General features: G+C 64.1%; 2 protein-coding genes across 2 annotated transcripts; both read left to right on the top strand.

Moving 5' to 3' along the window:
* The first annotated feature begins 1,368 nt into the window (after positions 1–1,368).
* SLC34A1 (solute carrier family 34 member 1) lies at positions 1,369–5,507 on the top strand. The gene is made up of 13 exons (XM_062002354.1): positions 1,369–1,386; positions 1,425–1,581; positions 1,719–1,901; positions 2,322–2,450; positions 2,524–2,667; positions 2,777–2,888; positions 2,980–3,175; positions 3,410–3,505; positions 3,619–3,718; positions 3,934–4,101; positions 4,457–4,573; positions 4,731–4,855; positions 4,953–5,507. Exons 1-13 carry the CDS (start codon positions 1,369–1,371, stop codon positions 5,505–5,507), a joined length of 2,100 nt encoding a protein of 699 aa, XP_061858338.1.
* A 1,124-nt stretch (positions 5,508–6,631) lies between these two features.
* On the top strand, positions 6,632–8,016 carry LOC133626095 (alpha-2Db adrenergic receptor-like). Its single transcript, XM_062002740.1, has one exon. It carries the CDS (start codon positions 6,856–6,858, stop codon positions 8,014–8,016), a length of 1,161 nt encoding a protein of 386 aa, XP_061858724.1. The 5' UTR covers positions 6,632–6,855.
* The last annotated feature ends 1,795 nt before the right edge of the window (positions 8,017–9,811 follow it).

Raw genomic sequence — 9,811 nt, 5'->3', positions numbered from 1 at the left:
TGTCCATGGTGATGGGTCCTGGGAGTGCCCAGTGCCAGAGGAACAGGGATGTGGCATCCACACAACACTCTCTGTGCCCGTTCTCCATGGGCCCCGGGGCTGGAGGGGCCTTTGGCCCCTGGCTCAGCCTTGGGCTGACCAAGCTGATGGGGTACCTCGTGGGTGGATGGAAACTTGGCCAGAGGTGCATAAACAGCGGGTAATGATAAACAACGTGGAGGAGGTGGTGACGGCAATGCTAGCATCGCTCTGCTCCTACCCACCTTGGCACTGCACGTGTGGGGAAGGCGCAGGTGCTGCCCACACTGCCCACGCCAGTGCTGCCCACACTGCCCATGCTGGTGCTGCCCACACTGCCCTCATGGTGCTGCCCACACTGCCCATGCTGGTGCTGCCCACACTGCCCTCATGGTGCTGCCCACACTGCCCATGCCAGTGCTGCCCACACTGCCCATGCTGGTGCTGCCCACACTGCACACGCCAGTGCTGCCCACATTGCCCATGCTGGTGCTGCCCACATTGCCCATGCTGGCGCTGCTGGCTGTTCCATGCTGAGCCACTGGCACTGGCTGAGCCAGGACGTGTGCCACCATCACCGTCAGTGATGGGACTCAAGGGCCGTGCTGGTGTAACCCAGTGCCAAGACCCCGCTGGCGAGGGCAGTGTGTACCCTGGGCAGAGCCCAGTCCCTCCTGGCTGGTGTTCAGATGGCTCTGAGGGTGGTGGGTGTGTGCATGGCCTCATGTCCAGTTTGAGACACCACAGCAGCACCAGCACCAAGCCTTCCTCCTCCTCCTCCTCCTCTCATGCAGAGGATGAAGCCCCAAGGACCAAGTGATGGAAAGCTGAGGATGCTCCAGCACCACCTCTCAGCTCTGCCCAGGGCTTCACTCCCCACCTCACCTGTGGCCACCACTTGCCCAGGGGCAATGCAGAGCCTGGAGCAGGCGAGGAGGGGCGTGTGAAGATGCGGTAGCCAGGGGCATGTGCCCCATCCCTCCCCGGGGCTGTGGTTGATGTGGGATGCTGGGGGAGTTACCCATTAACTGCAGGAATTTCTGGGGAGGAGGTAAGCAGCGCGTGGAGGTGAGGGGCAGCGCCAGGGGCAGCGCCAGGGGCAGCACGGGGCTCCTTAGACTTTGCTCTTGGTTTGAGTATAAAGGGCTGCGGTGCCCTGTGGGCCACTTCACTGGAGGAGTGCGTGGATGTGGCATGTGGACATGGTGCTGCCCTGAGTGCCTGGCCAGCCCCAGGTGAGCAGGGCCCTGGGCAGGAGAGTCTCTCCCCACATCCCCTGCCTGCCCGTGCAAGAGCTCGCCGGGGTGTCATAGCAGTGGCCAGTGGCCCAGGGGACCATCGGGTGATGGGATGGTGCTCCTGGGTGGTGCCGGCACCTCGGGGACTTGGGGGCTGGTGGTGCTCAGTGCAGCTTCACCGTGGTGACGTGCAGCTGCCTCTGCTCAGCCTCAGCAGGAGCGATGCTGCCCTACCAGAGGGAGAGCCCGGCCCTGCCCCGCTGCCCGGTGCGGGGAGGAAGGGTGGTGCACGGGCCCCGGTTTGCCTACTGCCCCAGCCCCCAAGGTAGGTGCCCCCAACCCTCTCCTCCTCCTCTTCCTCACCCCGCTGGGCTCATACCCTGGTCCAGGCGGTGCCCAGCTCCCCTCTGCTGGAGCTCCTTGTGAGGACAGAGCTGTAGCACAGGTGCCCCCTCTCCCCAGCTCTGCACCGGCTGCCGGGTGCCCACGCCTGCCCCTTCACCGTCGGCGCGGTGCCTTGCCCTGACCATGGCTTCCCCTGCCCTGGCTCCCCGGGGCGCCTGGGCGAGGGCAGGGAGCGCTACGAGCTGGATGCGCTGCCCTGGCAGGGGCCCCGGCTGGGCTTGGATGAGCTGCAGAAGCCAGGTGAGACCCCCTGGGAGGGGGGCACGCAGCACCCAGGTTGGGGAGCACCTCAGAAAACTGCCAGAGGCACAGAGGGGAGGCTCAGGGTGCTGGGACTGGAGGGTGCCAGGAGAGCTCCAGCTTTGTCCTTGGGGGCTGGCAGCAATTCCCCTGTGCTGTCTCACCAGCCAGACCCCTGAGCTATGTGCTGGGGGTGAGGGGGAACCTTCATCTCTCCAGGGGGCTGTGGGCAGAGCCAAGGGGCAACACAGGCGCTTCAGGGCAGGAGGAGATGAAGGGGACTGGAGGGTGGTGGCATGGCTGGAGACGAGTCCCATCGCATTTGGGCTGTGGGAGGATGGTGCAGGGCTGTGGAAGGAAGCCCAGGGAGCCGTGGCCGTGCCATGGCCGGTGGTTAACACTCTCTCTTGTCTCGCACAGAGCTGGGGTGCTGGGCCAGAGTCCAGTCCATCTGTGTCTCCCTTCTCAAGGTGCCCCTGATGTTTGGGTTCCTGTATCTCTTTGTATGCTCGCTGGACGTGCTCAGCTCGGCTTTCCAGTTGGCTGGAGGTAGGGTGTCAGGGGCACCCGTGGGGCTGGTGGCGCCCGCCGTGCCAGCATCCTTCCACTCGCTCTCCTGCAGGCAAGGTGGCTGGGGACATCTTCAAGGACAATGCCATCCTCTCCAACCCGGTGGCTGGGCTGGTGGTGGGCATCTTGGTCACTGTGCTGGTGCAGAGCTCCTCCACCTCCACGTCCATCATTGTCAGCATGGTCTCCTCAGGGTGTGAGTGTGCCCATGGGGCTCCTGGGGATCTGAGGCAGGGGACGGGGTGACCAAATTGGCTCACCCTGAGCCAGGCTGCGCAGGGCTAATGGGATCTCTCCATCCCCAGTGCTGGAGGTGCGCTCTGCCATCCCCATCATCATGGGCTCCAACATCGGCACCTCCGTCACCAACACCATCGTGGCCCTCATGCAAGCTGGCGACCGCAGTGAGTTCAAACGGTGAGAGCTGGTCGGGGCAGAGAAGACTCAGGGAGGGGTCTGAGGGCTACTTCCCAGGGGCCACCCCATGCCCACGGGCTCCTCCACACAGGGCCTTCGCCGGTGCCACGGTGCACGACTGCTTCAACTGGCTGTCGGTGCTAGTCCTGCTGCCACTGGAGGTGGTGAGCGGGTACCTGCACCGTGTCACACACCTGGTTGTGGCCACCTTCAACATCCGCAGCGGGAAGGATGCCCCTGACCTGCTGAAGATCATCACCGAGCCCTTCACCAAGCTCATCATCCAGGTCTCCTCAGCTGCGGTGCCCCCAAGGCTGGTGGTGTCCCCCTGCTGTGGTAGTCCCCCAGCTCTGATGTCCCACATGCTGGTGGTGATGTCCCCAGCGCTGGTCTCCCTTTGATGGTGGTTGTATCCCAGTGTCCCCAGGCTGGCAGTGGCGTTCCCATCCCAGTGAGGATGTCCCCAGGCCATGGGTGGTGTCAGCCTTCAAAGGCCCTCTCCAACATGTATGTTGTTGCAGCTGGACAAGTCTGTGATCACGGGCATCGCAACGGGGGACGAGAGCCAGCGCAACCGGAGCCTCATCCGTGTCTGGTGTGGCCCTGCACCAGCACAGGTGAGAGCTCCATAGCCCTGCTGGGGCCACCAAATGATCCCACAGAGGGTGAGGTGTGCAGGGGCAGGCCAAGGATGCTGTGGAGCAGGCTGTAGCCCACCCTCTCCCTGCAGATGGCTGCTGTGGGGCTTGGCCCCTCTCCAAACTGCACACCCCCCAGCCCCTGCAGCACGAAGGGCATTGAGAGCCTCCACAATGTCACCAGGCAGAAGTGTGAGTGGGTGCCAGGGGCTGGGGAGGGCACGAGGCATGAGGCTGCAGAGGTGCACAGGGGGGGTGGGGGGCTGAATATGGGATGGAGAAGTGCTGGGCATGGGGCTGGGGTTTTGATGTGGGGCAGGGGTACAGGCCTGGGGCTGTCTGAGAAAGGGGGTGGGTTTGTGAGTGGGGCTGTCCCCAGCCCCTTGCCCAGCCATGCTGTGGGGCAGGTGAGCACCTCTTCGCTGACACGCCGCTGCCTGACCTGGCCGTGGGGCTGGTGCTGCTGGCCGGGTCCCTCATCGTGCTCTGCACCTGCCTCATCCTCCTCGTCAAACTCCTCAACTCCCTGCTCAAGGGGCAGGTGGCCAAAGCCATCCAGAAGGTCATCAACACTGGTGAGTGGCACGGGAACCATCACGGGGTGTGTGGGATGGGACCCTGCCTGCCCAGCCCCACCTGCCATCCTCAGACCCATCCCTGGCTGTCCCTAACCCCTCATCCCTTCCTGACTCCCAAGCCCCCTGCCTGCCCCTCATCCCCACTCCGCTGTGGCTGTCACGGCCTCCTGGTATCCACGTCCTCTTTCCCCAGCCACCAGGCTGGCCCCATCCCAACAGCCTGACCCCACATGCAGAGCCTAGCCCCACAGTCCCCTCCCCAGCACCAGGCAGGAGCTCCAGGCTGCTCCCAGCTGATGTGTCCATGCCCATGTCCACGCTCGTGTCCGTGCCCACGGCTGTGCTGTGGCAGACCTCCCGCACCCGCTCAGCTGGCTCACCGGCTACTTCGCCATGGTGGTGGGTGCTGGGATGACCTTCGTGGTGCAGAGCAGCTCTGTCTTCACCTCGGCCATCACGCCCCTGATTGGTGAGTGCCAGCCGTGCCGCGTCCCCTGCCGTGTGCTGGTGCCCCCCACGATGGTGGCACTCGCTGAGGTGCAGGAGGAGCTGTGTGCCTCCTAGGGAGAGCACGGGGATGGTGCTGGTGAGGAGTGATGGGACGGGCTGGGGTGCCTCTCCCGCAGGCTTGGGGGTGATCAGCATCGAGCGTGCCTACCCGCTGACCCTGGGCTCCAACATCGGCACCACCACCACCGCCATCCTGGCCGCCCTGGCTAGCCCGGGGGACAAGCTGGCCAGCTCCTTCCAGGTACAGGCAGCTGCAGGGCCAGGGTCAGGTTGGAAGGGGCAAGGCAGAGCTGGGGGAAGCCAGCGTGCCGGGCCCAACGGGGATGCCATCCCTGCAGATTGCCCTCTGCCACTTCTTCTTCAACATCTCTGGCATCCTGCTGTGGTACCCGCTGCCCTTCACCCGCCTGCCCATCCGCATGGCCAAGGCGCTGGGGGAGCGCACGGCCAAGTACCGCTGGTTTGCCGTGCTGTACCTCATCGTCTGCTTCCTCCTCCTGCCCTCCCTCATCTTCGGCATCTCCATGGCGGGCTGGCGGGTGCTGGTGGGGGTGGGCGCACCCTTCCTCGGCCTCTTCTTCTTCGTGGGGCTGGTGAACGCGCTGCAGACACGCAGCCCCGGCCACTTGCCCAAATGGCTGCAGACCTGGGACTTCCTCCCCTCCTGGATGCACTCGCTGCAGCCCCTGGACCGGCTCATCACCCGCGCCACGCTGTGCTGCACCGACCGCTGCCGCAGCGCCGAGGGCTGGGACGAGCGCGAGGGCCCTCCCCGCGACAAGGCCAGGCTGGGGCTGGACAACCCCGCGCTCTCCTACCCCGAGGAGGTGCCCAGCCCCGCCATCCGGGTGGGCTCCCCTTGCCCACCCCCACACGGTGCCACCCGGCTCTAGCCGGCACCAGACACCCGGCCCGTCGCTCCCGTGGCTCCGCAGTCCCCGCTCAGATGGTGTCTAATAAACGCTGAGTGCTCGCCCCCCGGCTCTGCATGTGTGTGTGTGTGTCCCGGCAGCTCCTGCCTCTGCAAACCCTGTGGAGCTGCAGGCACCCACCACCCACCCACCTCATGCCCACACCCCCACCGCAGCACAGCCCAGCCCCGCTGCTGGGGATGCACCGAAGGTGCTGCTGATGCCATGGGGCACGCGCTGATGATGCTGCAGATAGAGTCATTCAATCATAGAATCACATCAGTTGGAAAAGACCTTTAAGATCATCAAGTCCAATCCCTCCCCTCACACTGCCAAGCCCACCACTGACCCACCTCCCTCAGCACCTCAACTGTGTGTCTTTTAAAACCTCCAGGGATGGGGACTCCACCACTTCCCTGGGCAGCCTGTTCAGTGCTTAATAAACCTCTCAGTGAAAAAGTTCTTCCTAATGTCAAATCCCCTGGCACTTGAGCCCATTTCCTCTTGTCCTACGGCTCATTACTGGGGAGAAGAGGTGTAGCCTCACCAGTGCTGAGAACAGGGAGACAAACACTTCCCTGGTCCTGCTGGTCACATTATTTCTGGTACAAGCCATTGGCCTTTCTGGCCACCTGGGCACCCTGCTGGCTCACGGTCAGCTGGCTGTTGATTAACGCTGCCAGCTAAACCCTAGGTTTGCAACCCTACTTTGTACAAGGTGTCATGGGCAGCACCTTCTCCCACCTGCCTGGTGCCAGGGGGCTGTGCTGGCAGGGTCTGTGCCGCAGGGCTGTGCCACCGCAGCGTGCCAGCAAGCCCCAGGGCACAGGGCAGCCAGCGAGGTGCTGTGGTGCTGCTGTGCCCTGGGGCTCAGTGGGTTGTCGACTGGGCATGACCAGGCAGTGCCCGTGGCCCACGGGGCACCCTGACCTGCCTGGCAGAAACCCACTCCACACGGTGACCCTGGCAGGAGCCCTTTAATTGTTGGCAATAGCTGTTTCTCCCACTGCCCGCAGATGCTTGGGTTCCTGCCAGCGCTATCGGCTCGTCCCTCCCTCCCTCCCGCCCTCTTCCCAGGCTGTGACCAGCAGAGCCAGCAGTGGGGCTGCTGTGGGCGCCACTCCGGTGTTGCTGGCGCTGCTGCCACCCCATGTGCCAGTCCAGGCGACCACCGAGCCACGACGACCTCTGCGTGGCTGCCAGACCGGGTCAGTACAGGAGCAGTGGTGGCCGGGACACATCCCTGGGGACTCAGCAGGGCTGGTAAGCGGGGCACAGGTGGCAGGGGGCAGCTCCATGGGGCTTCATCTGCCTGAGGGGCTGGGCCAGCATGGAGCCAACCGGCACCGTCCCCAATGCTTCCGGTAACGGCAGCAGCGCTGGCAGCACCCCACACTCGCCCACGGCCACAGGATTCATCCTGCTAGCTGCCCTGGCTGTCCTGCTGGCCACGCTGCTGGGCAACATGCTGGTGGTGGTGGCCATCTCCACCAGCCGAGTCCTGCGGGCCCCGCAGAACCTCTTCCTGGTGTCCCTGGCCTCGGCGGACATCCTGGTGGCCGTCCTCGTCCTACCCTTCTCGCTGGCCAACGAGGTGATGGGCTACTGGTACTTTGGCGGCCTGTGGTGCAGCCTGTACCTGGCGCTGGACGTTTTGCTCTGCACCTCCTCCATCGGGCACCTCTGTGCCATCAGCCTCGACCGCTACTGGGCCGTCACGCGGGCGGCCCGGCTCAACCTGCGCCGCAGCCCCGCGCGGGTGAAGGGGATGATCGCGGCGGTGTGGGCAGCGGCAGCCCTGGTGGCACTGCCACCACTCCTGCGGGCCCGGCCGGAGGGTCGGGAGTGCCAGCTGAGCCAGGAGACCTGGTACGTGTTGGCCTCCTGTGCTGCCTCCTTCTTCGCCCCTTGCCTCATCATGGTGGCTGTCTACTGCCGCATCTACCGCCTGACCGCCCGGCGGACTGCGGCCTTCCTCACCACCCGGTCCCCGTGTCCCGCGGGGGCCAGCAAGAGGGGGCCGGGGGTGGCGGTGCCGGGCTGGAGGCACCGGAGCCAGCACCAGAGCGTGTCCCTGTGCCGGCAGCGGCTGGTGCGGGCGCGGGAGCGGCGCTTCACCATCGTGCTGGCCGTGGTGATGGGGGCCTTCGTGCTCTGCTGGTTCCCCTTCTTCTTCACCTACAGCCTGGGGGCTGTCTGTGGCGAGGGCTGCCGCGTCTCCAAACCCCTCTTCAACTTCTTCTTCTGGATTGGCTACTGCAACAGCAGTCTCAACCCCCTCATCTACACCCTCTTCAACCGGGACTTTCGTGCCGCCTTCCGCCGGCTCCTCGCCATCCCGCACCGACATTGCACCTCAGGCCCTGCCAGGACATGGGGGACGTGGCCCCCAGCCTCGCTCACCATTGGCAGCCCCCAGCCCCACTGCACAGCCTGTGCTGCAGCGCTGGTTTGCATCTCGAGGCAGTTTTGGAAACGTAGGGTTGAATAAAATGTGGCCAAAGCCTGTGCCTGGGGCTGGCGTCTACCCCTCTGCCGCGCCCATCGTCACCCAGGTCACCTCACTCTGTCCCCCTTGCAACGTGGGTGACCCGCTGGAGGCAACAACTTGCCACGGTAGCTCTGGCAAGAGCCCACCTGTCCTGCTGCCAGGGAGGCAAACCTCTGCTCCTCTGCACGTTCTTGGCCTCCAGCATCCTCTTACAGACCCCGCGGCTGTGTAGGGAGGACACAAACTCCCTATATGTCAGCATCACCCCCCTGTGTGTCGGCATCACCGGTGCCAGGCTGAGCTGGCTGTGCCATCACAGCAACCTGGTCCAAGCCCTGTGCTTCTGTTAGGGCTGTCCTCTCTGGCTGCCTGCCAGCCCATGGCTGTGCCGTGCCAGGGGGGCTCTGTGTGGGGCACAAATGTACCCCAGAGTGTGGTACAAGGGGTGCAGGGCTGTGGTAGGACACTCACAACCTGCTTAAGGGCTTCTTGCTGCAGGAGGCAAAAGAGGAATATCTTGGTGCTGGAAAGGCTGTCCGCCCTTGGAAGAGTGTGGAAGATGGGGCTGGGTGGCAACAAGCTCTGGCACAGTCCGAGGTGCAAAAGGCCACAGGTGCAATCGTGGGGCAAAGACTGGGGCAGCCACATCTCCCTGGGGACAGCAGCTGCCCCATGGCTGCCCTGCCCAGCTCCTTTCCCTGCTCTGCACAGACATCCAGGGGTCAGAGGCTGCTCCACTTCTCCAGCTTTGCTGCTCAGAATAGAAAATCTCAAAACATCGGACTTTCACTTGGCTAAAAACAGCCACTGGCGCCCAGGAGCTGGAGCCCAAGGAATGCCAGCCCCCGCCGGCCCCAGCGGCCCCCGCCGTGGCAGGGGTGCAGCTCAGCCATATGGACTGGAGGGCTGGATCCTCCGGCCATCCTCTGTGCCCACTGGCCCCACGTGTGGAGGCTCATGACACGAGCTTTGGGGCCAGCAGAGGCTCCCGATGGCACCTACCCCCCGGGCTGGAACCGCATGGGCATGGTCTGCGGAAGGAGCTGCCCTATCACTGCCGCCTGACTTCCCCTCCCGCCTCTTCACAAACAAACAGCACTTTGCTTCTAAAAATACCCAGGGAGACAAGGGTGCCTGGCAGGGACTTGGCTAGGCCAGCTCAGGGGGGAGAGGAGCTCTCTCTGAGGGGCATCAGCCCTGTGGGGAGCACCCCAGGGCCCTGCAGTGCCCTGGCTCATGCTCTCTGCCCTCATCCTTGCCCAGCCCTGACCAGGGGACCAGGCATCACCTCTCCTGCTGGGTAGGTGTGCATGGCTCTGGGATGCTGCAGGGCAGGAGAGGCAGTGACTAGGATGCAGTGGGACCACGCAGGGACCACCCTGCTTGGGCAAGAAGTCATCCAGCCTGTGCTGGCATCAGGCAACGACGAAGCAACTGAAGAGAGCTTCAGGATGATGTCCAAAACATCAAATCCCAAGGGCTGGACAGGGTCTGGGAGCAACTGGTCCCCACCTCTGCTTCAAGCACTGCTGAAGTGCTGGGATGCTCCAGGGAGAGCTCCCCACCAAATATCTCTTGCTGCATTACCATCTAGCATATCATCCTGCCTGCAGCAGACAGGTCAAGCAGGTCGCTCAATCTCTCCTCAGAAGCCCCTTCCAAGCCAAGGTTCTACAAAGTCTGTCTAATCTGCCACAGCATGAGCCTTATTCCTGCCCTGCTCACAAGCCATGGTGAGAAAGCAGTTCCCTGCTAGGAAAGCAGCTCTCCTCAAAGTGCTGATTACACCTGTGCT

This window comes from Colius striatus, chromosome 9, assembly GCF_028858725.1.
Source record: "Colius striatus isolate bColStr4 chromosome 9, bColStr4.1.hap1, whole genome shotgun sequence".
Classification (NCBI taxonomy): domain Eukaryota; kingdom Metazoa; phylum Chordata; class Aves; order Coliiformes; family Coliidae; genus Colius; species Colius striatus.
This window is presented reverse-complemented; position numbering and strand designations above follow the sequence as displayed.